Raw genomic sequence first — 27,704 nt, 5'->3', positions numbered from 1 at the left:
CTGAGTCGCCTTCTTCTTTCCGTGCGAAAATTGGGTGTCGCGGATGTGTCGGCCCAGAGCGTCTCCACACAACCATAGTTCCCTCTAAGCTGAGCAGTGAGCAATCGCTCACTTAAAAATCATCATCAACTCAGAGTTTTCCAAACCTGCCCAGAAGCCGAGAGGGAAAGAGTGAGAGGGAAGGAGAGAGAGAGGAAGAGAGGAAGAGAGAGAAACAGATAGAAAAAAGAGAGGAAGGAAAAGAGAAAGAAAAAGAATGGGAGTAAGGAAGAGAGAAAGAAAATCAAAATCTAGTTTGAAACTAGCTCAACTATTTAAGTGGCATTTTGATATTGATAGAGTTGCCCTATTATGAGCTCGCTGTTATAGACACACAGTACAGTATTTTATTTTGAAATTCTCTGAGGCGAAACGGTGGGTTTTTTGTTTGTTTGTTTGTTTGTTTGTTTGTTTATTCATTCATTCATTCATTCATTTATTTTTATTTGTTTGTTTGTTTGTTTGTTTGTTTATTTATTATTTTATTTTATTTTATTTTATTTTATTTTATTTTATTTTATTTATTTTTATTAATTAATTCATTCATTTATTCATTATTTATTCATTTATTCATTTATTCATTTATTCATTTATTCATTTATTCATTTATTCATTTATTCATTTATTTATTCATTCATTCATTTATTTATTTATTTATTTATTTTTCTGTGCCGCTCAGACTCTATACTTTTCCGCCCCCCCCCCCCCCAAAAAAAAATTAGAGGGAACACTGCACACAAGGACAAGATAATTTTAAGACAGGTTTTTATTTCTGGTTTCCTCCTTTGACCTGGCTGGCAGGACCCTCCAGCAGGCCCCCTCAGCAGCGGGGGGAGGTCCCCTTGCACAGGGCGTTCCAGTAATAAGTGTATTTCTTCTGGTACCGGTACACGTTTCGCTTCAGGCACAGTGCCAAGGTCCGGTCACAGCTGCAGATCGACGCCTGGCACCGGTTGGAAGTGCGGCCTGCAAGAGAAGAAGAGCCCCATGAGAGAGAGGGAGGGAGGGAGGGGGCACCCCAATCTGGGTGGAGGAGGAGGGGGCCCCAACAAGAAAGAGCTTGTGTGCGAGGCCTTGAGACCGAAGCTCTCTTTGGGTTTGTGGAGGTCTTTGGTACAAGTTACTCCAACACTCCGCAGTCTGCACTGGTTGCCGATCAGTTTCCGGTCACAATTCAAAGTGTTGGTTATGACCTATAAAGCCCTTCATGACATCGGACCAGAATATCTGCGAGACCACCTTCTGCCACACGAATCCCAGCGACCGATTAGGTCCCACAGAGTTGGCCTTCTCCGGATCCCATCGACTAAACAATGTCATCTGGCGGGACCTAGGGGAGCCTTCTCTGTGGTGGCTCCGACCCTCTGGAACCAGCTCCCCCCAAGAGATTAGGATTGCCCCCTCCCTCCTTGCCCTTCGTAAACTCCTTAAAACCCACCTCTGCCATCAGGCATGGGGGAATTGAAACATCTCCCCCTTGCCCATGTAGTTCCTGTGTATGATTCGACTGTGTGCTTGTGTTTTATATATTGGGGTTTCTTTTGGATTTTTTAACCTAAAGCTGTAATTTAGATGGCTAAATATTAGATTTGTTGCTGTGTATTGTTTTTTGCCATTATTGTGAGCCGCCCCGAGTCTGCGGAGAGGGGCGGCATATAAATCCAATAAATCTAAATCTATAAGTGCCCACCGGCACCCCCATCCCCCCACAGCCCCTATCAACCTCACCCTCTTCGTTTCGGGGGTGCCTGCAGCCCCATCGGGAGTGAAAGGCAGGGGAGGGGCCCGGCTGCCACTTAACTACTATCAAGTTAAATTTATTTGCCCCTCATCTCACCCCGGGGGGCTTCACGAGGAAACAAAAAGGAATTCTAAACATAGTGAAAGTCAGATCATAGGAGAGTGAAATGATTATAGGTGGTCTTTGAGTTACGATGGTCATGGCCACGGTCGTAACTCGTGACGGTCGTTAATCAGGTCACTCGCCTGAACAACTTGGTTTCACAGTCTTTCTTGCACGGTCAATGTGGGTCATTTAGCAATGATATGAGATGTGTCTCCGGGACCGCCTTCTGCCGCACGAATCCCAGCGACCAGTTAGGTCCCACAGAGTTGGCCTTCTCTGGGTCCCGTTGACTAAACAATGTCGTCTGGTGGGACCCAGGGGAAGAGCCTTCTCTGTGGCGGCCCTGACTCTCTGGAACCAGCTCCCCCCGGAGATTAGGATTGCTCCCACCCTCCTTGCCTTACATAAATCCGTTAAAACTCACCTCTGCCGTCAGGCATGGGGGAATTGAGACATCTCCCCCAAGCCTATATAGTTTATGCATGGTATGTTTGTGTGCATGTCTTGCTTTTTAAAAAGGGTTTTTTTAGAGATTTTTTAAATATTAGATTTGTTGTACATTGGTTTTTTTATTGTTGTGAGCCGCCCCGAGTCTACGGAGAGGGGCAGCGTACAAATCAAGTAAGTAAGTAAGTAAGTAAGTAAGTAAGTAAGTAAGTAAGTAAGTAAGTAAGTAAGTAAGTAAGTAAGTGAACGAACGAACGAACGAACGAACGAAAGAAAGAAAGAAAGAAAGAAAGAAAGTTTTTAAATAAGGGGTTTTTAGATATTTTTAAATATATTAGGTTTGTTATTGTACATTGTTTTTATTATTGCTGTGAGCCGCCCTGAGTCTATGGAGAGGGGCAGCATACAAATCTAATAAATAATAATAACAACAACCAAAGTGGAAAAAAATAGACCACAAATTCCGGCAGTGCTCAGCTTGCTAGCGATGGGACATCTGGGCCCCACTGTGGTCATGCGCCAGCTTGGCCAAGGAACGGAAGCTACCTCTGTGTGTGTGTGTTTGTATGTGTGTGCGTTTGTTTGTGTGCCCCAAAAGAGCTCCTGCAAGCAACCAAGGCAACTCACCACACTGGAGCTGCCCCTGGCGGTAACTGAAGCTGTATCTGGTGGTTTTCGGAGAGCACCTCGACCTCACCAGCCCGTCGTAGCAGCAGTCGTGCCTCCGGCAACAGCTGGGGGGGCAGACAAAGAGGAGGTCTCTCTCGGGAAGCACCCTGCCCCTCCCCGCTCTTCCCCCTTTGGCTTCCGTGGGGGTCTGTTGTGACCCACCAGTGGAGGTGGCAGCAGATTCGGAGAGTGAGGAGGTTGGGGAGGGGCAGGGGCCAGTCCTGGAGTCTGGGGAAGGCTGGGACGAGGGCTCTGCATCCGAGGTGGAGAGGGGGCCAGGGCCGTCTGACAGTTATCAGCTGCCTTCGGAGTTGGAGATAAGCAGGGCAGAAAAATAGCTGGAGCCTCTTCCCAGTGAGCGCATATACAGAGCTGCCAGACGAAGGGAACAGCTCAGGAACAAGGGAGGAAGGCCACAGGTGGACGATGGATGGCCCCCTTCCGTAGGGAATAAAAGAGGAGCGAACAGGGAGGGGAGTTTGGAGGAGACAATTCATTTGTTCTGTTGACTCAATGCATGAGGTCTGTTCCTGACTCCTTGCCAAGCAATTGTTGCGATAGCGTGGCCTGTGGAATACAACTGGCCTGGCAATTCTCCAAGGCTGGCAAAGGTCTGTTAGCCCCTGAAAGACTGTTTGCTGGGGTTTTGCTGGAGAGGAATTCCCTTCAGCCTAAATAAAAGAGGTTTTATCGGAGAGAGGAGCCTGCTTCGTGGTTTGGGTCAGAAAAGGGCATTTCAAATAGTTTTCAGAGGGAATTCTGGGATTTGGAGTCCCGGCACATCTGGAGGCTCCCCAGCTTCGCAGAGAGGGGGACACGATGGTGGTTTACCCCCTTACCTGTCCGTGGCATCCTTGGGAGTCCCTCTGCCCCCAATGCCGCAGTGGCACCCATAGGAAGAATAAAATGGGACGGCGCTCTTGCCGGTCACTTTGGTGATCATGTCATGAAGTTGCACCAAGCTTCCGTGGGTCGTGGTCAGCACTGGAAAACAACGGTGGTTTTGAGAAGCATCCCAGGTGAGATTTGTGGGTTTGTTCTGGTCTAATGTAAACCAGGCTTGGCCCTCAAGGGGTCCCCAAACTCGGCCACTTTAACATTTGTGGACTTCAATTCCTGCTGGGAGTTGAAGCAAGTCTAAAAGTGACTGAGTGTGGAGAAACCTGCTTTAAACCATGATGAAACTTAATTTATTAGTGATGTCCTAGGGTTGACGCAGGAATCGAGGATTGGAACTATGGTTTTCATCCCCACGTACCAAAGGGAACGCACGGAGGGATTGCAGAGAGCCCTCGACTTATGACCTCAATGGGACCCACCACAATTTGGTCATGAAATGAGTCGTGTCCGATTTCATTTGCCACAGGGAGGGAATAAAAACCCCCAACCAGCTCCCCTCCTGGGCTTGCTGCTCTCCCTGGTCCTGAAAGTTGATGTCCATCTCAGAGCCCACCACTGCCAAATCCTGGCTTGAAAGTGAGGCTTAGTGTGTCCAGCTCCAAACTCTGGCTTAAGCCCTGATATATTACACGAATCTTGCTAATTGTGGCTCGGTTAGAAACATAGAAACATAGAAGACTGACGGCAGAAAAAGACCTCATGGTCCATCTAGTCTGCCCTTATACTATTTCCTGTATTTCATCTTACAATGGATATATGTTTATCCCAGGCATGTTTAAATTCAGTTACTGTGGATTTACCAACCACGTCTGCTGGAAGTTTGTTCCAAGGATCTACCACTCTTTCAGTGAAATAATATTTTCTCACATTGCTTTTGATCTTTCCCCCAACTAACTTCAGATTGTGTCCCCTTGTTCTTGTGTTCACTTTCCTATTAAAAACACTTCCCCCCTGAACCTTATTTAACCCTTTAACATATTTAAATGTTTCGATCATGTCCCCCTTTTTCCTTCTGTCCTCCAGACTATACAGATTGAGTTCATTAAGTCTTTCCTGATACGTTTTATGCTGAAGACCTTCCACCATTCTTGTAGCCCGTCTTTGGAAACCATGATTAAAATAAAAAGGCAGCTTGGATCAGTGAACTCCGTTGGATGCACGCAAGTTTCGTCTTCCGAAGGATTCTGGGCTGAGCCATTCAACCATAGAACCCTGGAGTGGGAAGGGCCCCTAAGGGTCATCTAGCCCACCCCTCAGAAAGGCTGAACCCACCGCCTCTCTCTTTGGTCCTTACCCGAAGCCAGCAGGCACAGCAGCAGGATGGAGGGCCCCATCTCCAGCTACAAAGGTGGGAACTCTGCGAAATGGTCACAAGTCGCCTTTTTTTCCTTCAATGCTCTTGTAACTTCGAAAGGAAACAAAATGAACGGTTTTGAGGACTACCTACACAGCCAAAGGGTAAATTCATCTGCAGGCAGTTTTTTCCACTTGGCAGAACATTTTGCATGGAGCGCAGCAGTCTCGGGAGGGGAGGAGGGTTAGATAACTTAGAAAAAAAAATTATTACAATTTTTCAATTAAAAAACAAAAAACAGCAATATGATAAACGACACAGCATACAAAACATACATCTCAAATATAATTCCATTGGTACATCTTTACGCCATTGTTGTTTCCTCCTAGTTTCCATATTTTCTGATTTCCAGCTATCGTTTTATATTCATTTATTTATGTGGGCGTATAATATATTTTCAATTCCAATTTTGGTTCTGCTATTTCTTCAAGCCAATATTTAATTTTCTTCCAGAATTTTTGAGCTTCGGGACGTGTTCACCATCATCACATGTGATAAAATGTCCCTTGTATCTGATTACATTTCCAGCAATTTGATGTAATAGATGGATATATTTTGGCCAATGTCACTGGTAAAACATTTTAAATATATTTTCTTTGTACGCAGCAAATATGGATAAATTGTAATTTTTTCCCCACATTTGTTTCCAATGTTCCAAATGGACACTATACTCATTTTTTTTTTGCCTATACAATCATTGTTTTCTTGACAACTCCATTCTGTGCTTTAATGAGCAATTATAACATTTAATAATCAATTTTTCTTCTGTGCCTGTTAATATTTTATTAATTTCTTGTTTTTAAATCTTGGGAGCCAAATTTATTTATTTATTTATTTATTAGATTTGTATATCGCCCCTCTCTGTAGACTCAGGGCGGCTAACAACAATAATGAAACAACATGTAACAAATCTAATATTTAAAATAATTAAAACACCCTTATTTAAAAACCGAACATACACACAAACATACCATGCATAAATTGTATAAGCCTAGGGGGAAGGGAATATCTCAATTCCCCCATGCCTGATGACAGAGATGGGTTTTAAAGAGCTTACAAAAGGCGAGGAGGGTGGGGGCAATTCTGATCTCTGGGGGGAGTTGGTTCCAGAGGGCCGGGGCCACCACAGAGAAGGCTCTTCCCCTGGGTCCGGCCAAACGACATTGTTTAGTCGACGGGACCCAGAGAAGGCCAACTCTGATGGGACAAATTGTTCTAAATCCTTTTTATATTTAGTTTGTATTTGTAAATAGGGCCACCATTTCTATTTTAGGATTAGATAACTTTACTGCCTGGAGTTATTTGTAAAAATAATAAAGGCAGGGTCCAAAAAATAATAAAAATAATCCAAAATCTAATATAATCCACGGATTCCCCTCAAATTACCCCATAATAAACCTGAAAGGTCTCGGCTTCTCTTTTCCAGAGGATGGGAGGCCCGAAGTGGCCCCTGGGGTGTGTGTGAAGGGCCCCCTCCTGCCCTCCATCATCTGCCCCCCCCACTTACCTCTTCTGGCAGTGCAATGGGGAGGATTCTGAGCTTCACATGTCCAAGGTGGCTCCATGGAGGGGTTTATAGAGGGCTCCAAGAGGGAACTTTGCCCCCAGAGTTCTCTTTCAGTTTCTTTGTGCTTCTTGGAATACCCCACGCTCCCAAAACAGGAAGGCAGAAGGGAATTTTTGATTGTGGCATTTTACTCAGCCCCATTTCCCAGCATAATAGTTCAACCAAGGTGAAAAAGTGAATTTAGGAGAACTTGCTCGGTGCAAAATGAAAAAAAAAAAATCTACATTTAAAAAAAAAAACCAGTCTTTATTATATATATTATGTATATTAAAAGAAAACACCAAAAAAAAAACATAACAAGAAAAATCTGACAAAGCAAAACAGAAAAGGAAAAACAGACAAACAATAAAAAAGAGTGCAAATTCCAGTGATATAAATGGTAAACATCATAAAATAAGATAATAATGTTATATAACAGTTTAAGGCTTTCCCACTCCATGGAGATTGTTCATAGTAACTTATCAATATATAGTAAATATATATGTAAATATGTATAAAATATATTATTATTTGTATCCCCATAGTTTAATTTACATAATTTAATTTATTTGATTTAAGTACTATTAAAAGATTTCAAGCCGTTTTAGTTTTATTCATTTTTTATATCATTTGATTTGTCATCTGTCAATATATTACTCTTCCTCTTATCTGTATGTTAATAATTAATCTTGTCGGAATACATTGTATAAAGTTCAGATTCATTTTGCTTGTTTTCCTTACTTGTTTACGTATTTGTAGTGTTTTATCCAATTGTACCATCAATCCCATGCTATGTAGAAGTCTGATTTGTCTCTATCCTGCAGTTCGTATGTCATTTTAGTTAGTTTTGCAGATTTGTATATTTTATTGATAAGGTTTAAGGTGGTCGGAATTGTGTCCTTCTTCCAATGTTGAGCAAAAAGAATTCTGGCTGCAGTCAAATATCTGCCCTCTTTAAAACTTTTGTTTGCAAATTCCTAATAAGAATAATTCAGGTTTTCTTCTTTTTTTTTTATAAAATAGTTTTTATTGTATTACAAAAGTATAAAAAGAAGGAAGAGCAGGTACATCATAATTTGCATCATTATATCCACATATAGTGTTCGCTATACAATTATTATACTTATCTCATATAGTTATTCTGTCCAAATAAACTCTATCATTTCAACAAAGCAAACTTAATATATCAATACCAAAAAGTAAATTTTAAACGTTCTTTCTAAATGATTTTTACCTTCTGACTCTTCCTTCACCCACACCCCCCATTGAACTGTTTCTGACAGTTCTAAATTTCTTTGATTAAACATTGTGCGGCATATGGTGGCCGTGGTTTTTCAATATTTTTCCTGATCTACACTTATTTATTATTTATTTATTTATTATTTAGATTTGTATGCCACCCCTCTCCGCGAACTCGGGGCGGCTCACAACAAGGCATAAACAAATCGTACAAATCCAAATAGATTCAAATAAATTTAAATATTTAAAAAAGTTTTTAAAAAATATATGAACTTGAACTAAGGTCCGCTTGGATTGAAGAAGATGTTAATAAAGGTCCATTAAAGGTTTTCAGAATTTTGTATTTGGTCACTATCAATCTTTTTTCTATGTATTAGCCTGTATTTGGTTTACATTTTATCTTTTTTCTTTTTTGTTACCCAATCATAAATTTTTTCCCAAATTTCATAATATCTTGAGTCCTCTTTGTTTTAAGTTTTTGGGTGAGTCTGTCCATTTCTGCACAATCGTATATTTTCTTAATAATTTCTCTTTCAGATGGTGTGTCCTCTTTTTTCCAGTTCTGTTCAATTGTGATTCTCGTAGCTGTAATTATGTGTTGGATCAAATAGAAATCCTCTTTTTTACATTCTTGATCTATTATGCCCAAAAGAAAAAATTCTGGTTTTAGTTTTAGTGTAATTGTCGTAATCTCTTGAATCCATGTTTGAATTTTTTTCCAAATCTTTTTTATACGTGGGCATGTCCACCATAGGTGGAAAAAGGATCTAATTTTGTTGTTGCACCTCCAGCAGTTTGGCTTCAGATTAGGGTACATTTTAGCCAATCTGGCTGGGGCTAAGTGCCATCTATAGAACAGGTTTTCAATGGATATTTTGTTTTATAATTTGTTCCAAATATAATTTAATTCTTTTCCAGTATTTTTTTGCTGCCACACATGTCCACCAGACATGGTAGTAAGCGCCAATTTTTTTGTTACATTTCCAGCATTTTGGTGAGAAATTTGGGAACATTTTTGCAATACGTGATGGTGGGGAGGTGCCAACGGTAATAGAGTTTATAAAAAAAAAAATTGTATGGAGTTGCCAATGTTAATTTACAGTTTTGGTTCCAAATTTCCCCCCACTCGTTTAGGTTTATAGTGAGTGTTGTGGTTGGCTCTGGCCCAGCTCCTGCCCCAGGGAATGTGGAGGTGGATGCAGTGGAAATGTCAACATATCCTAGGCCTGTTTTGTTGCCGGCAGAGGCAGGTAGTGCAGTTTCCTCGGACGAAGAAGAAGGTGGGAGTGACTTGGAAGAGGGGAGCTTGGCACACAGCCTAGGAAGCCAATCTTCATTATCTTCGGTCGCTTCGGATGAGGAAGTCTTGGACCCATGCAGGCACAGAGTTATGCGTAGAAAAGACCAATTGAGGACATATTACAGGAGATAAGAGAGGCCACCTGTGTTTGGGTGGGGCTCCAGCAATTAGAGCAGCTGATACAAATAGCAGCATGTGGGCTTGGCCATTCTGCCTCGCTGTTTCAGAACTTTGTTTGTGGATTTTTCACGCCTTTGACACCAAAGCAGAGCAAAGTGTGTGTGTGTTTCACTTAAAGGAGGGCTGTGACGTTTCTTCACAGCTACTAGCTAAGTACTTAAGGACTAATTAAGGGACTTGTACAGCCTACAAGGTTGTTTTGGGGAAGAGTGCTCTTTGCAATACAAAAAGGGTGCTTTGTTTCTTTTGAACTTTGTGATTAAGGATGTTGTTTTGAATTTTCAAACGTCTGTGTGTCTGAAATTTGTACCCTTGAATTTTCAGGAGGCTTCTACCAGAGGGCCCAGCAGAACAGTGAGAAAGATAAGAAATCTATTTGCTGGGCAGGAAGTGCCACTTTGTCAAGCCGGCTTTCCATTAGTCAGCATGGCTCTGTTCCACAATGACCATGTGAGGTTGGACAGCCTTTCCGAAGCACCTGCCGGCAGGATGAAAAGTAACGGACGGAAGAGGATCAGATTCAAGGTAGAACTTTTCCTGGCACTGACAACAATGAATCAGTGGGCCAGCCTCCTTCTGGAAGTTGTGGGCGATCCATCCCTGGAGGCTTTTAAAAAGAAACCGGACAGCCACTTGCCCGGAATTGTACAGGGGGTTAGACTAGGTGATCTCCAAGGTTCCTTCCAAATGTATTCTGAGATCCATACTCAGAATAAGTAGGAATTTCCTGACAGTGAGAACAATTTATTAGTGGAATGACTTGCCACCAGAAGTTGTGGGTCATCCATCAATCGAGGTTTTCAGGAAGACTTCCATTTGTGTGAAATAGTGTTGGGTCTCCTAAAACAGCGGTTGGAAACCTTAAACCCACAAGGGTCCTAACTGGAAGCCCCCTGTTCAATTCTGGAGCTGACCGGAAGTCCAATTCCCCCACCATAGAGTCTCCTCCTAGCACGGCATCCTCTAGCTGTCCTAGCCAAAAGCCCCATCAATTGTGGAGCTGACCGGAAACACACACCCCTCACCATAGAGTCTCCTCCTGGCACACCATGCTTTCCCCCCCAACTGGGAGCTCCTCTCAAAATTGGCCAGCAACAGGGAGCCGCAGCAGAGAGATGAAGGAGCCACATGCGGCTCCAGGGCTGCTGGTTGCTGACTGATGGACTCGAACCCCTCCTCTATGGTTCTGTATTCCACTGGTGCTCTGTTCTCTCCATTTGTATCTCCTCTGGAGGAGAAAACTTTCCCAGGAGGCCCCGAGAGTTCTCAGCTGCCCTGCCCCCCCCCCAAACAAGAGTTCCAAAGTTCCTTGCATCACAATCACATCGCCTTCCAGAACAAAACTGCAGGGGTTCTGTCCAGTGGCGGAGAGTGCCGCAGTTTCACTTTTGGGCAAAGCCAATCTGCGGGTTTTGAGCTTTCCCAGGGGGTCCCCATGGAGCCCCCCGGAGCAGAGGAAAGAGCCCAAAGGTGACCAGCCGAGATAGGACCGATCCCCGTTATACCTGGGACAAGGTACTGTATATAACCCAGCTGAGCCATGGCAGGGCTAAAATGGCAAGTTCCACTTGTCCAACTTCTGCTTCCTGCTTCTCCTGCTGTGGGTTTCCCCTTCGGGCTCTTTTTGCAAGGTGGGGCGGGAGTAAGATAACCTTATTTTACCTCCACCACCACCCCCTGCAAAGTCCAAGGCCACCACCGTCAAAAGTCCCTTTGTACATCCCTCAGCAGCTTCCTCCTTGAAGTGCCTGCTGGACTTTGCAGATTGCCAGACAGGCTTAAACTCAAACATTTAAATGTTTAATTAACACCATCCCTTCCTAGTTTCCAAAGTGGTGGGTGTCTTGGAGAGGGATTTTATTCGTGTGTGTGTGCGTTTCTCTCCCCCCTCCCCTGATTTGGGAAATGCAGCTCAGTTGCAATTAAGGAACAAAATAAAAGGGGAAAAAATAACCAGAGGGGGAAATTGTATTTAATTTAATTTATAAGCCGCTCAACTCCCTGCAGACTCTGCGCAGTGCACAATAACAAAAAACAATGCAAAAACAAATAAAACCCCTAAACTCAAAACATTCATGTATTTCTGGCCTGGGTTGGATGGAATATGGCTGAGCATCCCCAGGGGGGTTGGACTAGAAGACCTCCAAGGTCCCTTTCAGCTCTGTTATCAGTTATATACTCACAAGAGCCTACAAAACTTTTGCCAGACCCATCCTTGAATACAGCTCATCTGTCCGGAACCCATACCACATCTCGGACATCAACACCCTTGAAAACGTCCAAAGATATTTCACCAAAAGAGCCCTTCACTCCTCCACTCGAAACAGAATATCCTACGAAAATAGACTAACAATCCTGGGTCTAGAAAGCTTAGAACTACGTCGCCTAAAACACGATTTAAGTATTGCCCACAGGATCATATGCTGCAACGTCCTACCGGTCAATGACTACTTCAACTTCAACCGCAACAACACAAGAGCACGCAACAGATTCAAACTTGATATTAACCATTCCAAACTTGACTGTAAAAAATATGACTTTAACCATTGAGTTGTCGAAGCGTGGAACTCATTACCGGACTGAATAGTGTCAACCCCTAACCCCCAACATTTCTCCCTTAGACTATCCACGATTGACCTCTCCAGGTTCCTAAGAGGCCAGTAAGGGGCGTACATAAGTGCACTAGTGTGCCTTTCATTCCCTGTCCAATTGTCTTTCCCCTATCTCATATATCATATATATTTTCTTCCTTTCATATATCTTCTCTATTTTTACATATTATCTTTATACATATTACTATTCTCTTCTATACGTATTGTGTATTGGACAAATAATGAATGAATGAATGAATGAATGAATGAATGAATGAATGAATGAATGAATAAATAAATAAATAAATAAATATTTGTAGAAATGATAACGGCGTTTGTCTGTTTCTCCTCCTTCTCCTCCCCAGGGTCTTCCAGAGATGAGGCTGTCTCATGTAGCCATGATGCTGGGGGCGAGCGGTAAGTGCTGGTGGGCTCCGGGGTCTTTCACCCTCCGCTTCATCAAGACCACCACCATCCCCCTGAAAAGAGGAAGAAGGATCTGCTTTCCCTAAACATCAACGGAGGTTCTCAGGCCCAAAGAAATTCCAGTTGCCTTTTTAAAAAAAGCTCCCTTGAGACGATGCCTTGAAATCAGGCTTTCCCCCGATTCTCCCAATTTCTTTTATTTTGCAATGTTTGCTTCCTTCTCTTTCTGTTCAATTTTTCCTCTTTGATTTTTGCTTGCATTCAACTCCACCAAACTTCTCCTCTGCCTGCCTTCCCTTTAAAAACAAAAGCAGAAATATTATTAGTATTAGGGTTTGTTTTAAAAAGAAATGAATCAGGGTTACACTGGCTGACTGGGAAATTCCGGGAGTTGGAGTCGTGTCCTTCCTGTTGTCCTCTTGAGGACTAGCCTCTTTCCCCTCTCTTTGCAGTGTTTGCCATCACCGCCAGCAACCTCTTCAACTTCAAGCAGATGATCCAGCGGATCACGCAGAAGAACGCCCTCATCTACTTCAACGGCTACGGCTGCTATTGCGGGAAGGGTGGGCGAGGGAAGCCCAAGGACCACACAGACGAGTGAGTGCGGCCTCCCATCGCCCCACTGCTTCCAATGTCCCCACACACCTCTTTTGAACCTGGCTCCCAGCATGACCACCCCTTCTGTGGCACACACCCCCACACACACACACCTGTGTGAACTCCTCTGGCTGTGGGAAGAGGCACGAAGGAGAGCAACAGCTGGTCCTTGACCTACGATGACAATTAAACCCAACATTTCCCTTGCCAAGCAAGACGATTGTTATACAAATATTGGCCCCTTTTACAACCTTCATTGCCAGAGCTGTTGTGCAGTACACAAAAATGTGCAACGACATCGCTGCAGTGGTTGAGTTAGTGACACGGTGAGTCCCCACCGGGACCATCATAAATGTGAGTCAGTTGCACGAGCTTGAATCTTGATAACGTGAATACAGGGTCACAAGTGTGAAAAGTCACTTTTTTCAGTGGCCGTTGCAACTTTGGTCACTAAGCAAGTGTTTGTACTTCTTTAGTTATTTCTTTGTTCAGCATTTCTTTATCTTCTTTTCTTATCAATTTAATTTGGCATGTCTCTAAATATTTTAATATGTCTTCTTCTTTAATATTTTCTTCACTATGTGCGCTGAAATTTTATGAAAAAGTTCACACGAGACGTTTGGACAAAGAGAACAGAAATGTTTATTCTCTCTGGGTATACCAAAAACGGTTTGCAAAGCAGGTACTCTTCATAAGGGAAGAGACACTTGTACAGAAGCTAAAGAGCAGGTTATATAGGTTTTACAAATCACAAAGGTACATAGAATTCCTCAACTTATCATAGGGGTACACGGAATTCCTTGCCTAAATATGGTCTACATCCTGTTTCTTTCTACTGGAGATGAATAGTACCTTATATGGCTTATTGGGTAAACAGCAAACATTTATCTTGTTAAACAGCAAACATTTATCTTGTTAAAAACAGATTCCCAAAATGACAGTCACAAGATAAGGAAAAACAGGAAATCCTTATCTTGTTAAAGACAGAAACTACAGACAGCAAATACTGATATTCTAAAAATAAAACTTAAATTATTTTATACACAATGGATTTTTCCTTCAACTATATAATTCTTTATAGTATTCTAGTGCTATTTCTTTCTTTTTTTCTAATTGGTAATGTGTTATTTCAAGTGTTTGTAAGTCAACAGCTATTGGGACTCCTCTCGTCCTTGCCCAGGGAGCTCACTTGGCCTGCCGGATTTACAGCCCACTCTGGTTCAGGATGTGCAGAACAACAATGAAAAGGTTCCCGTCCGATTCAGAGCAGGAAGGAAAAGGACTTTAAAAGAGTTCCAGTGCAGGAAGAAAAACCTTTTTGTGTCGCCTTGTCTTCTCTCTCTCTCTCTCCAAAATCTGACTTTTGCCTCTCTGGTCCAGGTGTTGCTTTAACCATGATTGCTGCTACGATAATTTGCATCACCAGGGTTGCCACCCGTACATTGACCACTACAGATACCTGATTGTCAACAACACTGTGCTCTGCAGTGAGTTTTGTGGTATTCACAATTTTGCAGGTGGGGGGAGAGAGGGGAAGAGTCTGAGGTGCTCTCCACCCCACCCCACCCGGGCTGATTCTCTCTTCTCCTTCTGTACCCCACAGAGTACAGAAAGGTTTCGGTGTGTGCCACCTTGGCGTGTGAGTGTGACAAAGACGCCAGCTTGTGCTTCAAAAGGGAAGCGCCGACCTACAACCACAAACTGCGACATTATCCCATAGTTATGTGCAAAGACGTGACCCCCAAGTGTTTCCCCGGCCCCGAGTTTTGATGGCACTGATGGCTGCCAGATGGACGGCATTCAACCTGACCAGTGTGCCTCCACCCCCTCCCAGAACCTGATCCTTTGGGGGGGGATTGTAAATAGAGACTTGTGTTCGGGTTCTCCCAAACCTCGACCAAGGATTGGAAGCCCTTGTGTGTGGTGTAAGCGTGTATAATAAACTTGTATTTTTCTTTTAAATCATTCATTTGACATTTAGGGAAGGAGTCTTCTAAAGCTGAGTATAAGGGAAAATTCGGGTAGAAATTTCAGAGCCTGGAACAAATATGATGATGGCTGTTGATGAATCCGAAAAAAAGTGATTGAATTCAAATTGCATCATTTCAGCAGCTGAGATCAAACGAGGCCGTGGGCCGAAGGGGCTCCTAAATTTACACAGAGGAGGAGAAGTCTGCACAGTTCTTTCGCATTAAGCTTATCTGGGGTCTGGAGGCTGTTGGGGTCTGGATGGGTGTCAACAGACTCAAACTCAACCCGGATAAGACGGAATGGCTGTGGGTTCTGCCTCCCAAGGACAATTCCATCTGTCCATCCATAACCCTGTGGGGGGGAATTATTGACCCCCTCAAAGAGGGTGCGCAACTTGGGTGTCCTCCTCGATCCACAGCTCACATTAGAGAACCATCTTTCAGCTGTGGCAAGGGGGGCATTTGCCCAGGTTTGCCTGGTGCACAAGTTGTGGCCCTATCTGGATCGGGACTCACTACTCACAGTCACTCATGCCCTCATCACCTCAAGGTTTGACTACTGTAATGCTCTCTACATGGGGCTACCTTTGAAGAGTGTTCGGAAACTTCAGATCGTGCAGAATGCAGCTGCGAGAGCAGTCATGGGCTTCTCTAGGTATGCCCATGTTACACCAACACTCCGCAGTCTGCATTGGTTGCCGATCAATTTCAGGTCACAATTCAAAGTGTTGTTTTTGACCTATAAAGCCCTTCATGGCATCGGACCAGAATATATCCGGGACCGCCTTCTGCCGCACGAATCCCAGCGACCGATTAGGTCCCACAGAGTTGGCCTTCTCCGGGTCCCGTCGACTAAACAATGTCGTTTGGCGGGTCCCAGGGGAAGAGCCTTCTCTGTGGCGGCCCCAGCCCTCTGGAACCAGCTCCCCCCTGAGATTAGAACTGTCCCCACCCTCCTTGCCTTTTGTAAACTCCTGTCGTCAGGCATGGGGGAACTGAGATAACTTCCCCAGGCCTATACTGTTTATGTATGGTATGTTGTGTGCATGTTTTTTAAATTATGGGTTTTTAGCTTCTTAATTATTGAATTTGTATCATATATTGTTTTCTGTTGCTGTGAGTCGCCCTGAGTCTGCGGAGAGGGGCGGCATACAAATTTAATAAATAAATAAAATCTCCAAGGCACCATGCAGATCTCTTGGCAAGAGCCTGGGAGAAGTTTGGCCTTTTGCAGGATGTTTCTTTTCATCCTTAACTTACAACCCCTTAGATTACCTGGTGGCCTCCCATCCTAATGCTAATGAACTCCTGCTCTTGGGGCTTCCCTGCAATGCTCAGAAACCGCTGCCCTCCCTGATCCAGTGCCATCCTCTGCTCTTCAGTTCTCATATTCCTCTACCCACATGGCATCAGCAGGGAACATTAGGAAGGGAGGCTTTTCTCGTAAACTTTTGGGCTGAGTAGCTCGCCAGAGCTTGCTACTGCTGCTGGATGTCCTGGGTGCGAAACATGTAGGTTGGGTTTCGTGTTGCCCCCACTCCCACTCGGATGTCACTCTTTATACAAATGGGAGATTTAAGGGTAGGGGTTGAAGACGCAAAAGCCCACAGGTGCAACTTTGGGTCAGAGCCAAAAGAAAAGAACGCCAGTTTTGGCCACCATCCGCTTGCAATGCAAAGGAAGAGGGCGAAGTAGCTGGGATGAAGCCCTTGCTAGGTAGCTCCAGGTCCCCAAGTTCCCATGAAAAACAAAAGTTACAACAGCATCGCAAGGTAGGCCAAGTAGGCAGCAAAAGCTTCTTCAAAGAAAGCAGAGACACCTCTTCACTTTTCCAAAGTCTATGTGCACTCAGTGTCTATATCTGACCTCAGAGTTACACTTCCGGGTTCTTCTAGTCCCGTGTTTACCTTCTCTATGGCAACCCCCCCACCGCGCGGCCTTTTAGCGTCATCAAGCGCCGCTCCTTCCCGGAAGTGATTTTGCCGGAGCCCACGGACGTAGGTAGTCGGCCTCCCCGCCGGTTGCTATGGAAACGGGGGGCTCTCAGCACGCCGTGGGGCCTCGTCTGAGGCGCCCCGAAAGTGTCTGGCAGGCGTGCGGGCTTGTGTGTGTCACGGGACCTCTTGGGCATCCGCTTGCGGAACTCCGTGCCACAGGAGCGGGCACCCCCAAAACTCTCCCTCCTCGTGTTTTCCCCATAACAACAGCCACCCTGTGAGGTGGGCTCGACAGAGGACGAGGAGGGGACTGGGCCAGAGACCCCCAGTTTGCGATGGTTGCGGGGCTGTTTGTGTGTTGTGATTGTACCCTGGAAAGACAAGAGGTGGGAATGTGTATGTAGTCCTCTACTTACAATCACAATGGTTAAGCGAGACGTTTGCTAAGTGAGTTTTGCCCCCTTTAATGACCTTTCTTGCCACAGTTGTTAACCGAATCACAACAGTTTTTGTTAGCAGCCTGGTTGTTAAGTGAATCTAGCTTCCCCATTGGCTTTCCTTGTCACAAGGGTGCAAAAGGGGATCACATGACCCTGCGACACGGTAACAACCGTCACAACTGTGAGTCAGTTGCCAAGCATCTAAAATTTGATGATGTCACCATGGCAACGCTGCAACCTTTGTAAGTGGGAAAACAGTCCTACGTTTTTCAGTACCGTTGTAACTTTGAACGGTCTCTAAGCGAGTGGTTGTAAGTATGCGGACAATTGGAAGAACCAGGAAAGCAGGATCGACACTTCTCTCTTTTGCTATTACAGGGAAGTCGCCCTCGAGTGATAACCATGGACTCCGCCGGTCACCCTTCCACAGGCGAAATAATCCTTCTGGCAACCAGTTCAGCTGTTACGGCAATCCTCTATGCCGTTTACAGACACAAGTCGAAAGTCGCAAACAGTCTGAAGGTGATTGGCTATTTGGATCCTGGCTTAAGGCGGCCTTTTGAGATCCCTGTGCTTGTGTTTGTAACATCTGCCCTGCTGGCTTGATCCCAGCTACAGCTACAGGAACTGTTTAAAATGAGATTTATGGTAGCTTAACCCTGTATATTTGGGGATCTTCAAAATACCAAGTCCCCCACAAGAAAAACAAAGAGGTCACTTGAAGATTTTCAACACCTGGAGGTGAGCCCAGAAAAGTCACTACCTGTGCCAGCATTCATTTGTATGTATGATGACACGAGTAAAAGGAAGCCCACATCTACCACTCTGGATATTTTGTTCATGCTCAGAGGTTGTCTTGGCAAATGCAGTGAGGTGGATGCCTCTAAATGCCCTCTCAAAGGTGGGAATCTATTCTGACGTGACCTCTGATACTTACGTCATTACCAGTCAGTTTTCTTCCATTTCGCAATTTGCCGGAGAAGTATGTTTGGGGAAAGTCTGAAAACTTAGGCAATCTCTTTGCTGCGATTCAGAGAACGTTGTTGTGAAATCTGTTTTTCCTCCTTCCCCCAGGGGGCTAAAAAAGTCACCCTAGATCAGGATTTAAAGAACCTGCTGATGGAAGCCCCAGGGAAGTGTGTCCCCTATGCAGTGATAGAAGGTATGCTATTTCAGGGTAATTGTGTAAGTGTAATTGTGTATTTCCACCTTCACAGTACTTGAGGGATCCCACTGTAAGCATTCACCAAATGGGTCTACAGATGGTTGACCATTGGAGTGGTTGCTGGCTATTTGCCCCCCTGTCCTCCAGATTGGGGAGAACCTTCAATGTCCCTGGAAAGGTCTCCACCCATCCGGAGGGCTGTTAGGGTGCTCTATACAATTGGCCTGCGATCCATCCTTTGCTGGCTTCTGTACAGTGGGTGTCTCCCTCCTTCCGGCCACTGACCACTGACTTTCCTGCCCGATCAGGTGTGGTGCGCTCCGTCAAGGAAAGCCTCAACAGCCAGTTTGTGGACAGCTGCAAAGGGGTGGTCCAGAGGCTGACCCTCCAGGAGCACAAGATGGTGTGGAACCGGACCACCCACTTCTGGTAAGTCCACTCAGGCCTCGTTTTGGAAATAGGAAGTTGCTGGCGAGAACCACAGTGTCAGTGTGAAGATTGTGGCCTGAAGTCATATAAGCTACCACATGAGAATACCAAGATTTTGAGAAAGGCGGTTGTTTTATTTCTGAGACAAAGTTTTGGGGGTTCACAGGTGTTATTTTCAGGTGCTTTCATTTCATTTTCATGATTTCTCAGAGGTTAATGTATTTATGGTCATAAGAACTATAAAGATATTCAGTTTCTTCACAGGTATGGAAATGATCAAAATGTCCAGCTTCTTGTTTAAGTGTTTTGCATTGAAATATCTCAGTGTTGTTCTCTTTACCCATTCCCTATTCATTTCATATACATTTCGCTCTGTTTGTCATTCTGGATCATTTTCATTTCCGCAGGAGCAACTACGAAAAGATCATCCACCAGAGGACCAACACAGTCCCTTTCGATCTGGTGGCCCCAGGGAGCGAGGGCCCCCCCGAGGTGGCCGTGAGGGTCCTGAAGCCCCTCAGTGCTGGGGAGCTGAGCCTGGAGACCGTCTACGAGAGATTCCACCCCTCGGTGCAGTCCCTGACCGACGCCATCGGCCACTACATCAGCGGAGAGCGGCCCAAAGGGATCAAGGAGACGGAGGAGATGCTGACGGTGGGGGCGGCCCTGACGGGGGTCGGAGAGCTGGTCCTGGACAGCGGCACCATCAAGCTGCAGCCCCCCAAGCAGGGCCTGCGCTACTGCCTGAGCAGCCTGGGCTTCCAGGCGCTGCTGGAGCGGCAGGAGTCGAGCGCCCGGTTCTGGAGGGTCCTGGCGACCCTCTGCGGTCTGGCCAGCTGCGCCCTCCTCCTCTTCCTCCTGCACAGACAGTGCCGGCGCCAGCGGGAGAAGCGGCGGCTGCGTCAGGCGATGGAGGGCCAGGCGGCCGGAGGGGACGGCACCGACACCTGCGTGGTCTGCCTGAGCAACGGCCGAGCCTGCGCCTTCCTCGAGTGCGGCCACGTCTGCTCCTGCCTCAAGTGCTACGAGGCCCTCCCCAGGCCCCCCCACTGCCCCGTCTGCCGGCAGCCCATTGTCCGGGTGGTGCCTCTCTACAACAGCTGAGGGGGCCACGCCCACCCGTCAGGGGCCGCTTTGGACATGGCTGCGTAAAATGGGGGGAGGGGGCTTCACAGGTGGGGAGGGGGCTGAGTGGCAGCTCTGCACAGATCGACAAGGCCAAGCAGTGTGGCTATCTGCCCCACCCACACCCTCAGCCAGGAATTGAAGGGCCGGAATTGTGGCCTGGCTGAAGATGCCCCCATGAAGGCTCCTCCCACTCCCACTCCTCCTCTTCCTCCCTTTGTGCATATGAATAAATTGCATTTAGATGCTGGCTGCCAGGATCAGGTTTCTGGAACAGTGTGGGCCTCGCCCTTTCCATCTGGGTGTGGGGCCCTGAATGTAATTTCTCAGTCCCGTGTCCTGTTGCCCAGCCCTCCCTCCAGGGGCCACTCTGGCCATCTCTGCCACCAAAGGATCCTAACATGGGTCACGGGGAGTATATTTTTTGGGGGGGGGGTATTTAAGGAGGTGAGAACCACTGCTGTGTTGGGAATGGCTGGGGAGCTGGGTCAAAACTCGCAGGAGTTCCAAGCAGGCCACCGCCCAGAAGCCCCCCCCCCCTCGGAAACGTGGTTCAACGCTTGAATGTGCCCCCCGACTGATCAATACTAGACCCCTTTTGCGTGATCAAAACCTCTCTAATTCTGAGTGAGCAGGTTGCCGCTCCCCAGCGGATTCTCTGCTGCTTTCTGGGGACTTGGCTGTGGATCGGAGACCTGCTTCTCTCTTCTGCCATGAGGGGGCAGTCTCGTCCTTGTGGCTTCCTCCACTGCCTGGCCGCGCCCATTTCCCTCCGGGCAGCCACCTGGGCGAAGGGAAGCAGCCGTGAGCCTTAATTTCCTTCCTGGGCTTCTGTTGCCCCCAGCACACCAGAACTGGGGCGGCCCACAGCTTGAGAGGCCTGGAACACCTTCGTTGTCGCTTTGAATGGAGGCTGACTCGGGGGTATTAAAAAGAAAATTTTGGTGGCATTGGGCTGACCGGCCAGGATTCAGGCCCAGCAATTTGGGAGGTCCAGTATAATGGAGAGGAGGAGAAGGGGTGATAGGAGAGCCCTGTTCTGATATTTGGGGGGGGGGGGTCAGGCTATTCTCCACAGCTGTAGAAGGCAGGAGGAGAGAGAATGGAGGGAAGCAACCTAGAATTTAAGGAGACATTTCCTGACTCAGAACTATTCACCCGTGGAATGGCTTGCCACCAGAAGTTGTGGGTTCTCCAACACTGGACAGCCATCTGCCAGGAATAGTGGGGGGGCTCCTGTTGCAGCAGAGGGTCGGGCTAGAGCAGTGTTTCCCAACCTTGGCAACTTGAAGATATCTGGACTTCAATTCCCAGAATTCCCTAGCCATCAAACACTGGGCTAGAGGACCCCCAAGGGCCCGATTCCTCTTGGATCACACACATCTTGCATAATCCCCACGGCCACGTGACCAAACTTAGGACCCTGGGCAAGTGACCCCCCCCCCTATCTATGCCCGTTTATGTCCCAGGGTCAGGGGGCAAACAGAGTCCAGGGGAAGGGGAGACGGATTCTTATTATTTATTAGATTTATATGCCGCCCCTCTCACAATACAAAACACGGTACAAATACAACAATAAAAACAATTTAAAACCCTTAATATAAATGACAATCGTGCATCTCATACATACCATACACAAAGCGGGAACGGCCCAGGGGAATCAATTTCCCCATGCCTGAAGGCAGAGGTGGGCTTTAAGGAGTTTGCAAAAGGCAAGGAGGGTGGGGCAGTCCTGATCTCGGGTGGGTGGGGGAGTTGATTCCAGAAGGTCGGGGCCGCCACAGAGAAGGCTCTTCCCCTGGATCCCGCCAGACATTGTTTCGTTGACAGGACCCGGAGAAGGCCAATTCTGTGGGACTTAACCAGTCGCTGGGATTTGTGCAGCAGAAGGCGGTTCCGGAGATATTCTGGTCCGATGCCATGAAGGGCTTTATAGGTCATAACCAACACTTTGAATTGTGACTGGAAACTGATCGGCAACCAATGCAGACTGTGGAGTGTTGGTGTAACATGGGCATACTTAGGGAAGGCCATGATTGCTCTCACACCTGCATTCTGCACAATCTGGAGTTTCCAAACACTCTTCAAAGGTAGCCCCATGTAGAGAGCGTTGCAGTAGTCAAACCTCAAGGTGATGAGGGCGTGAGTGACTGTGAGTGGATCGAGGAGGACGCCCAAGTTGCGGACCCTCTCTGAGGGGGTCAATGATTCTCTCCCACCAGGGTAATGGACGGAGAGATGGAATTGTCCTTGGGAGGCAAGACCCACAGCCATTCCGTCTTGTCAGGGTTGAGTTTGAGCCTGTTGACACCCAACCATTCTTGCTCTCTGAACAATTGAACTCCCTGGATTGACGTGCCAAGAAAGGTGGTGAAATTGGGGGGGGGGGCGGTAGTCTTGCTTGGCAGAGGAACTGTCCATTCCAGGCTGGCCAACCTAAGCCGCCCCTGGAAGCCCCGGGCCGGACGGGCGGGAGGCGCCTGCAAACCTTGACGCGCAAAGGGAGGAGAAGAGAGAGGCAGCCGGGCGGGGGGTGGGGGGGGTGCGCGCGCGTGTGTGTCTATTTTCCCCAGTCAGTGAGTGAGTGAGTCAGTCTGCCCGTGTGTTGTGCTGGTGCGCGCCCCGCACTTGCAGCCCGGCGGGGTCGGGGCGCCCATCCCACCTGGCGGCTTTCTCGCCTCCTTCCCGCCCGCGCCTGCGAAGAGAGAGAGAGAGAGAGAGAGACCCCCCGTGGGAGCGGAGGGCGAGGGGGGCTGCGGGGGGGCTACCAAGCGAGGGGCGCTCCTTCTGGCTGGCGTTGCGCTGCGCTCCGCTCGGCTCGGGCCGCCGCGGGGATGTCTGAGGTGCAGCTGAGCCCCGGCGGGGAGGCGGGCGATGGGGCGCCGCTGGGCTTCGCCTGCCGCCTGCAGGACACCAGCAGCTTCGGCCCGGGGGCCGCCGGCAAGCGCGCCCCCAAACTGGCCCAGATCGGACGCAGCAAGTGCGGTAAGACCCCACCCCGAACGGCCCCGCTGCAACTTTGCCGGCAGGGGGGTCTGGAGATCCTCCCTCCTTCTCATCCAGGTGGGGCTCTTCTGGGGCGCGGACTTTTTCCCCCTGGGGGGCTGTTCACCCCCCACCCCAACCCAGCCCGGGTGAGGCGCGCAGAGAGCGCAAAGTCCACCGTCCCCTCCTCCTCGTCCCCCCGAAGGCGGTTGGGAGTCTCAGTTTCGCCTTCCAAGCGAGGCGCCGGGCTCTACCGGACTGGGGGGCGGGTTGGGGTGGTGGGTGGGCGTCCGCATCCCGCTTGATCCACCCGCTCCCTGGGAGGAGGAGGCAAAGGGCAGCCCTTGGCAAGGGTGGGCGCAGAGTACGTGGTGGGGATGGGCGCTGCCCCCCGGGGGTGTTATATGCATCACTACGCCCCCCCCCCCAAAAGATGGGTGCCACCCTTGGAGCAGTTTCCTCCCTCAAGTCCTCTGAAGGAAGGGATTCCGGAAAGCCCCCAGCCCCACATCAAGGGGAGGGGGTCAGCCCTTCTGCCCAGCTGAGTCAGCAGAATCGGTCAGCTGGGGAGCTCCCCAGAGGGGGAGGGTGTCTCAGCTGGCCTCCCTCAGTGGGGAGGGTCTCCGAGGGTGGGCAGGTAGACAGAAGTCCAGATGGAGCCGCTTGATCCCAGCCCTGCCAAGACGGGACAAGAACCATCACAAACTTTGGAGGGACACGACAACACCAGGGGGTTCGGTTGATCTGTGGCATCCTCTCCATTGGTGGCCCAATTGGGAGGGTGGTCAGTCAAGTCAGCCTTGACCAGAAGGGCCAAAACAGAGGCGGCCTTTGAGACAGAAGGTTGTGTTCACAAACGACAACAAGTGTGTGTGTGTGTCTAGCCATTCTTCCACCCATTTACACAGAACCTGCCTTTAATTAAGGGCTACACAAACATTTGTTGTGGTTTCAGAAAGCTCTTCTGGTGCCACCGAGTCGGTCTTGTGATCCTGCTTGTCGTGTCTCTGTGTGTGTCTCTTCGTTTTTGTTGACTTGGGGAGTACATAAGTGCACTGGTGTGCCTTTCGTCCCCTGTCCAATTGTCTTTCCTTTCTTTCACCTATCATATATACAGTATTCTCTTCCTTTCATATATCCTCTCCTCTAAGTTCACTTTTACCCTCATATATATTACCACATGTCTATTTTTCTTCCTATGTATTTGTGTATTGGACAAATGAATAAATAAAATAAATAAATAAACTTTTTGAAAATGCCAGTTTGAGAATCTGAAGGGAATCTCATCCAAATCTTGACAGTGTTATAATCTGCTTCTCAAAATAGCAATCAAACTCAGCTGATTTCGTACCCAAACCAATGTTTCCTGAGCAACAGGAATGTGTTGTGTGCCAGGTGCATCTGTGTGTGTGTGTGTGTAAATCTTGTGCAGCATATGCATGTTTGTGAAGAACCTGACCTCCTTCTGTGCTACAGAGGAAAACAAAAGTTTTGGGCTCATAGAGAAAACCCCCTTACACTGTTTTCCCACAAGTCCCCTTAAAGGAGAGTCTCCCGGGTGGGCATTTGGGTCTCCAGGTGAGATAGGATACAACCCACAAATTGTGGGAACCAGCCTGCCTGTTTCCTGAGTTGGCCTGATCAGTGAAGCCCGCAGGTAGATACAGGTAGCCCTCAAACTGCAGCCGGAGTTAAGCACGGCGGTTGCAAAGCGAACAACAAAGAAATAAAAGGCAATCATTGAGGTTTTTATTCATCTTTCTTTCTCCTTTTTTTCTCCTACTGTTTCCAGTTGTCATTGAGGACGATCAAATTGATGACGTGTTGAAAAACATTTCACAAAAGCCACCTCCGGGGGTCTAAATATATATAAATATATATATATATATATACATATTCATGTCTCACCCAGAGACACTGAGATTAAAAAAATGAGGGGCGCAAAAATAATTCACCTTTCAGCACCAGAACAGGCAAAATCGTTCATTTTTTTTGAAAAATGAAGAAAGGAAGAACCTTTTTGGGTGATGGAGGAAGAAAGCGATGGTGGGTTTTGGAGTTCTTCAGCGCCACATTGGGATCCAACTGGAGGAGCCGTCGAGAGGCTGAACTGAAGACTTTTATTCCTGCAGGGTGACAATTTTCAAGTTGGATTTTTAAAAAGTCTTCTGAGAAGAGGAATAGTTGGGGTGGCGGGCAGAGAAGGGCTCGGAGTTCTTGTTTACATAATGACACCTTGCAAAAAATATTCCGTCAGTTTGCACGTAACATGGTCTGTACTTTCTATTTTTAAATATATATCTATATATATATATCTTCTTGAATTTTGTAAAGGTAAAAGAGGGACAAAAGGATGGTTTGTAATCACACACACACAAAACGACACATATTGTATGTGATTCTGGTTACCTTTTAAAATCTCTGGAATGTAAGGACTTTTTAAAGAGAAAGTTTGAACCTAGAAGAAAGTTATCCTTATTTCCCCAAAACTGGATTATAATTCTGGTGTTTGACATTTGGGGCAATATTCACTCACTCAGGTGCAAATAGAGAAATGTAATTTTATATGGAGAATGGAAGACATGGGTTTTTTTTAAAGTACCTGCGTGCTTTTTTAAAATGTTCCCTAGCAAACGAAGGCGTGTGTCGACCCAATCTTTGCTTTTTAAGAATACTTTGACGTAGAATCGATTCTATTTGTTACGGTGCAGTGAAATAAAAATAAAAAGAAACCTGTGCATACACAAACCCTAATCCTGAAAGAAGAGTGCCAAATATTTTCCAAAATGTTAAATATTTACTTCTCTGCTTCCTCTGTACGGATTTTGCCTATACGCAAAGTTGCTTTCTTTCTACTTAAGGAATTCTTCTAAGGCCTTTTTTTCTGTGCATAAAGAATTTTCTCTGGATGCCATTTTCGTTGGTTTTCGTTCCGTTATCCTTTTTTTACTGATTCAGGTCTGACCGTTTTAAAAACAATTGCATGACAGGCAGAGAACGAACAAGGGCTGCCTTGCTTGCGATCTGCTTATCCTTCTCTTCGGCTGCGTTTTGCAATGATGTCCTTAAAAAAGATTCCTACAAGCTTTGTGTACCCTGCACAAGAGTGTTTCTGCAATGGATAAATAAATTATTATGATTTAAATTGGTGATTTCTGATCTTCTTTCTCATACCCCCTCCCACCTGCCTCCGTTTAGCCTCATCTGGACAGCCAGGAGCTGGGCTAGCCCGCTGTCTCTTTGGGCCACAGATGTGAGCAGTTGTTGCATGAACCACGCGATCATTAAATGAATGGGTCAGGAGATATTTCTCCTTCGTTCTAGGTTGGTCCTCGCCTCGATTGTTTTCCATCCATTGTTTCTTGCTTTGCCTTCTGGTCCTTTGGAAAACAGGATGCAACGTCCTTCCGGTCAACGACTACTTCAGCTTCAACCGCAACAACACAAGAGCACACAACAGATTCAAACTTAATATTAACCGCTCCAAACGTGACTGTAAAAAATATGACTTTAACAATTGAGTTGTCGAAGCGTGGAACTCATTACCGGACTCAACCCCTAACCCCCAACATTTCTCCCTTAGACTCTCCATGATTGACCTCTCCAGGTTCCTAAGAGGCCAGTAAGGGGTGTATATAAGTGCACTGATGTGCCTATCGTCCCCTGTCCAATTGTCTTTCCTTATCTCATATGTCATATATATTCTCTCCTTATATATATATACTGTATTCTCTCCTTATCTCTTATATCATATATATTCTCTCCCATCTACTTCTCTTCTTTTTACTTTCTATCGTCATATATATTACTTAATGTCTATTCTCTTCCATATGTATTGTATATTGGACAAAGAATACATTTTTTAAAAAAAAGGTTGACACCCCCCACCCCGCCCTCTCCCCTGCAGCAGCCCCTCAAATACTGGAAGACTGCGATCACCCCCTCCTGCGTTTGTCCTTCTCTTCGGATGGAAACTAACAAAGAAGAGAAGCCACCTGGAAACAAGGGGAAATTTGCTGACAATAAATCGGTGGGACGGATTCCCTCCAGAACTGGTGACCCTGAGAACTTCTTTTTTTTTAATTTAAAAAATATTTTTTATTAAATTGCAAAGACAGACAAAACATACATTACACGTAACATTTAGCGGAGCAACAATCGCTCCTCTCAAAGTAGAAGTCATCTTTATATTTATAATAAGTAAAAAAATAAACTAACTTTATCATTGTTTATAAAATACTTAGATATATCAATTGTAAGATAATAAGTAAAAACACATCTAAAACATTTAAAAATATATAGAAATTTTAAAACTATAACTTGAAATGAACTATGGGGGGGAAAAAAGAGAAATGGTAGGAGAGGAAAGAAGGAGTTTATCTTTATATTGTAAATAATCACTGCCTAGTACAATATAACTACCAGGTACAAATATATTTAAAATAGTGTAAAAATAAGGTTATCTCTGTTTCTTTGTATCCTACCAGATATATACCTTTTGCCAAACCTCATAAAATTC

The 27,704-nt window shown here is 46.3% G+C and overlaps 4 protein-coding genes across 11 annotated transcripts; 3 read left to right on the top strand and 1 right to left on the bottom strand.

Annotated features, from left to right (window-relative positions):
* Positions 1-787: 787 nt before the first annotated feature.
* Positions 788-7,594, bottom strand: LOC139171130 (phospholipase A2, membrane associated-like). Of its 2 annotated transcripts, none has more exons than XM_070758974.1 (5): positions 7,543-7,594; positions 5,196-5,306; positions 3,841-3,985; positions 2,960-3,066; positions 788-1,005 (listed from the first exon to the last, which is right to left on the bottom strand). In XM_070758974.1, the coding sequence occupies exons 2-5, from the start codon at positions 5,233-5,235 to the stop codon at positions 860-862; spliced, it is 438 nt and encodes a 145-aa protein (XP_070615075.1). In that variant the 5' UTR covers positions 5,236-5,306; positions 7,543-7,594; the 3' UTR covers positions 788-859. The 2 variants fall into 2 exon arrangements, with proteins under 2 accessions (XP_070615075.1, XP_070615074.1); XM_070758973.1 differs by lacking the exon at positions 7,543-7,594 and adding an exon at positions 6,763-6,868.
* Positions 7,595-9,938: 2,344 nt separating this feature from the next.
* Positions 9,939-15,096, top strand: LOC139170737 (basic phospholipase A2-like). The gene is made up of 5 exons (XM_070758231.1): positions 9,939-10,045; positions 12,477-12,528; positions 12,990-13,134; positions 14,515-14,621; positions 14,738-15,096. The coding sequence occupies exons 1-5, from the start codon at positions 9,947-9,949 to the stop codon at positions 14,902-14,904; spliced, it is 570 nt and encodes a 189-aa protein (XP_070614332.1). The 5' UTR covers positions 9,939-9,946; the 3' UTR covers positions 14,905-15,096.
* A 1,917-nt stretch (positions 15,097-17,013) lies between these two features.
* Positions 17,014-20,762, top strand: MUL1 (mitochondrial E3 ubiquitin protein ligase 1). Of its 7 annotated transcripts, none has more exons than XM_070758963.1 (5): positions 17,014-17,101; positions 17,860-18,003; positions 18,556-18,643; positions 18,955-19,075; positions 19,483-20,762. In XM_070758963.1, exons 2-5 carry the CDS (start codon positions 17,884-17,886, stop codon positions 20,177-20,179), a joined length of 1,026 nt encoding a protein of 341 aa, XP_070615064.1. In that variant the 5' UTR covers positions 17,014-17,101; positions 17,860-17,883; the 3' UTR covers positions 20,180-20,762. The 7 variants fall into 7 exon arrangements, with proteins under 7 accessions (XP_070615064.1, XP_070615062.1, XP_070615058.1 ...); XM_070758961.1 differs by having other exon boundaries at positions 17,051-17,105; XM_070758957.1 differs by having other exon boundaries at positions 17,071-17,427.
* A 2,209-nt stretch (positions 20,763-22,971) lies between these two features.
* CAMK2N1 (calcium/calmodulin dependent protein kinase II inhibitor 1) lies at positions 22,972-26,324 on the top strand. Its single transcript, XM_070758229.1, has 2 exons — positions 22,972-23,263; positions 24,978-26,324. Exons 1-2 carry the CDS (start codon positions 23,035-23,037, stop codon positions 25,046-25,048), a joined length of 300 nt encoding a protein of 99 aa, XP_070614330.1. The 5' UTR covers positions 22,972-23,034; the 3' UTR covers positions 25,049-26,324.
* The last annotated feature ends 1,380 nt before the right edge of the window (positions 26,325-27,704 follow it).

The sequence above is a fragment of the Erythrolamprus reginae genome, chromosome 8, assembly GCF_031021105.1.
Source record: "Erythrolamprus reginae isolate rEryReg1 chromosome 8, rEryReg1.hap1, whole genome shotgun sequence".
Taxonomy (NCBI): Eukaryota; Metazoa; Chordata; class Lepidosauria; order Squamata; family Dipsadidae; genus Erythrolamprus; species Erythrolamprus reginae.
Note: the sequence above shows the minus strand (reverse complement) of the source record. Positions and strands in the feature narration are given on the sequence as shown.

Coding starts and splice junctions, on each gene's coding strand:
- LOC139171130 (XM_070758974.1), bottom strand. CDS start 5,235: ATGGGGCCCTCCATCCTGCTGCTGTGCCTGCTGGCTTCGG. Junction 3,986..5,195: donor GCTGTGCCTGCTGGCTTCGG/GTAAGGACCAAA, acceptor GTTGTTTTCCAG/TGCTGACCACGACCCACGGA. Junction 3,067..3,840: donor CCCAAGGATGCCACGGACAG/GTAAGGGGGTAA, acceptor CTGCCCCCCCAG/CTGTTGCCGGAGGCACGACT.
- CAMK2N1 (XM_070758229.1), top strand. CDS start 23,035: ATGTCTGAGGTGCAGCTGAGCCCCGGCGGGGAGGCGGGCGATGGGGCG. Junction 23,264..24,977: donor CCTCCCTCCTTCTCATCCAG/GTGGGGCTCTTC, acceptor TACTGTTTCCAG/TTGTCATTGAGGACGATCAA.
- LOC139170737 (XM_070758231.1), top strand. CDS start 9,947: ATGGCTCTGTTCCACAATGACCATGTGAGGTTGGACAGCCTTTCCGAA. Junction 12,529..12,989: donor CATGATGCTGGGGGCGAGCG/GTAAGTGCTGGT, acceptor CTCTCTTTGCAG/TGTTTGCCATCACCGCCAGC. Junction 13,135..14,514: donor CCCAAGGACCACACAGACGA/GTGAGTGCGGCC, acceptor TCTCTGGTCCAG/GTGTTGCTTTAACCATGATT.
- MUL1 (XM_070758957.1), top strand. CDS start 17,377: ATGGTTGCGGGGCTGTTTGTGTGTTGTGATTGTACCCTGGAAAGACAA. Junction 18,004..18,555: donor AAGTCGCAAACAGTCTGAAG/GTGATTGGCTAT, acceptor TCCTTCCCCCAG/GGGGCTAAAAAAGTCACCCT. Junction 18,644..18,954: donor CCCCTATGCAGTGATAGAAG/GTATGCTATTTC, acceptor CTGCCCGATCAG/GTGTGGTGCGCTCCGTCAAG.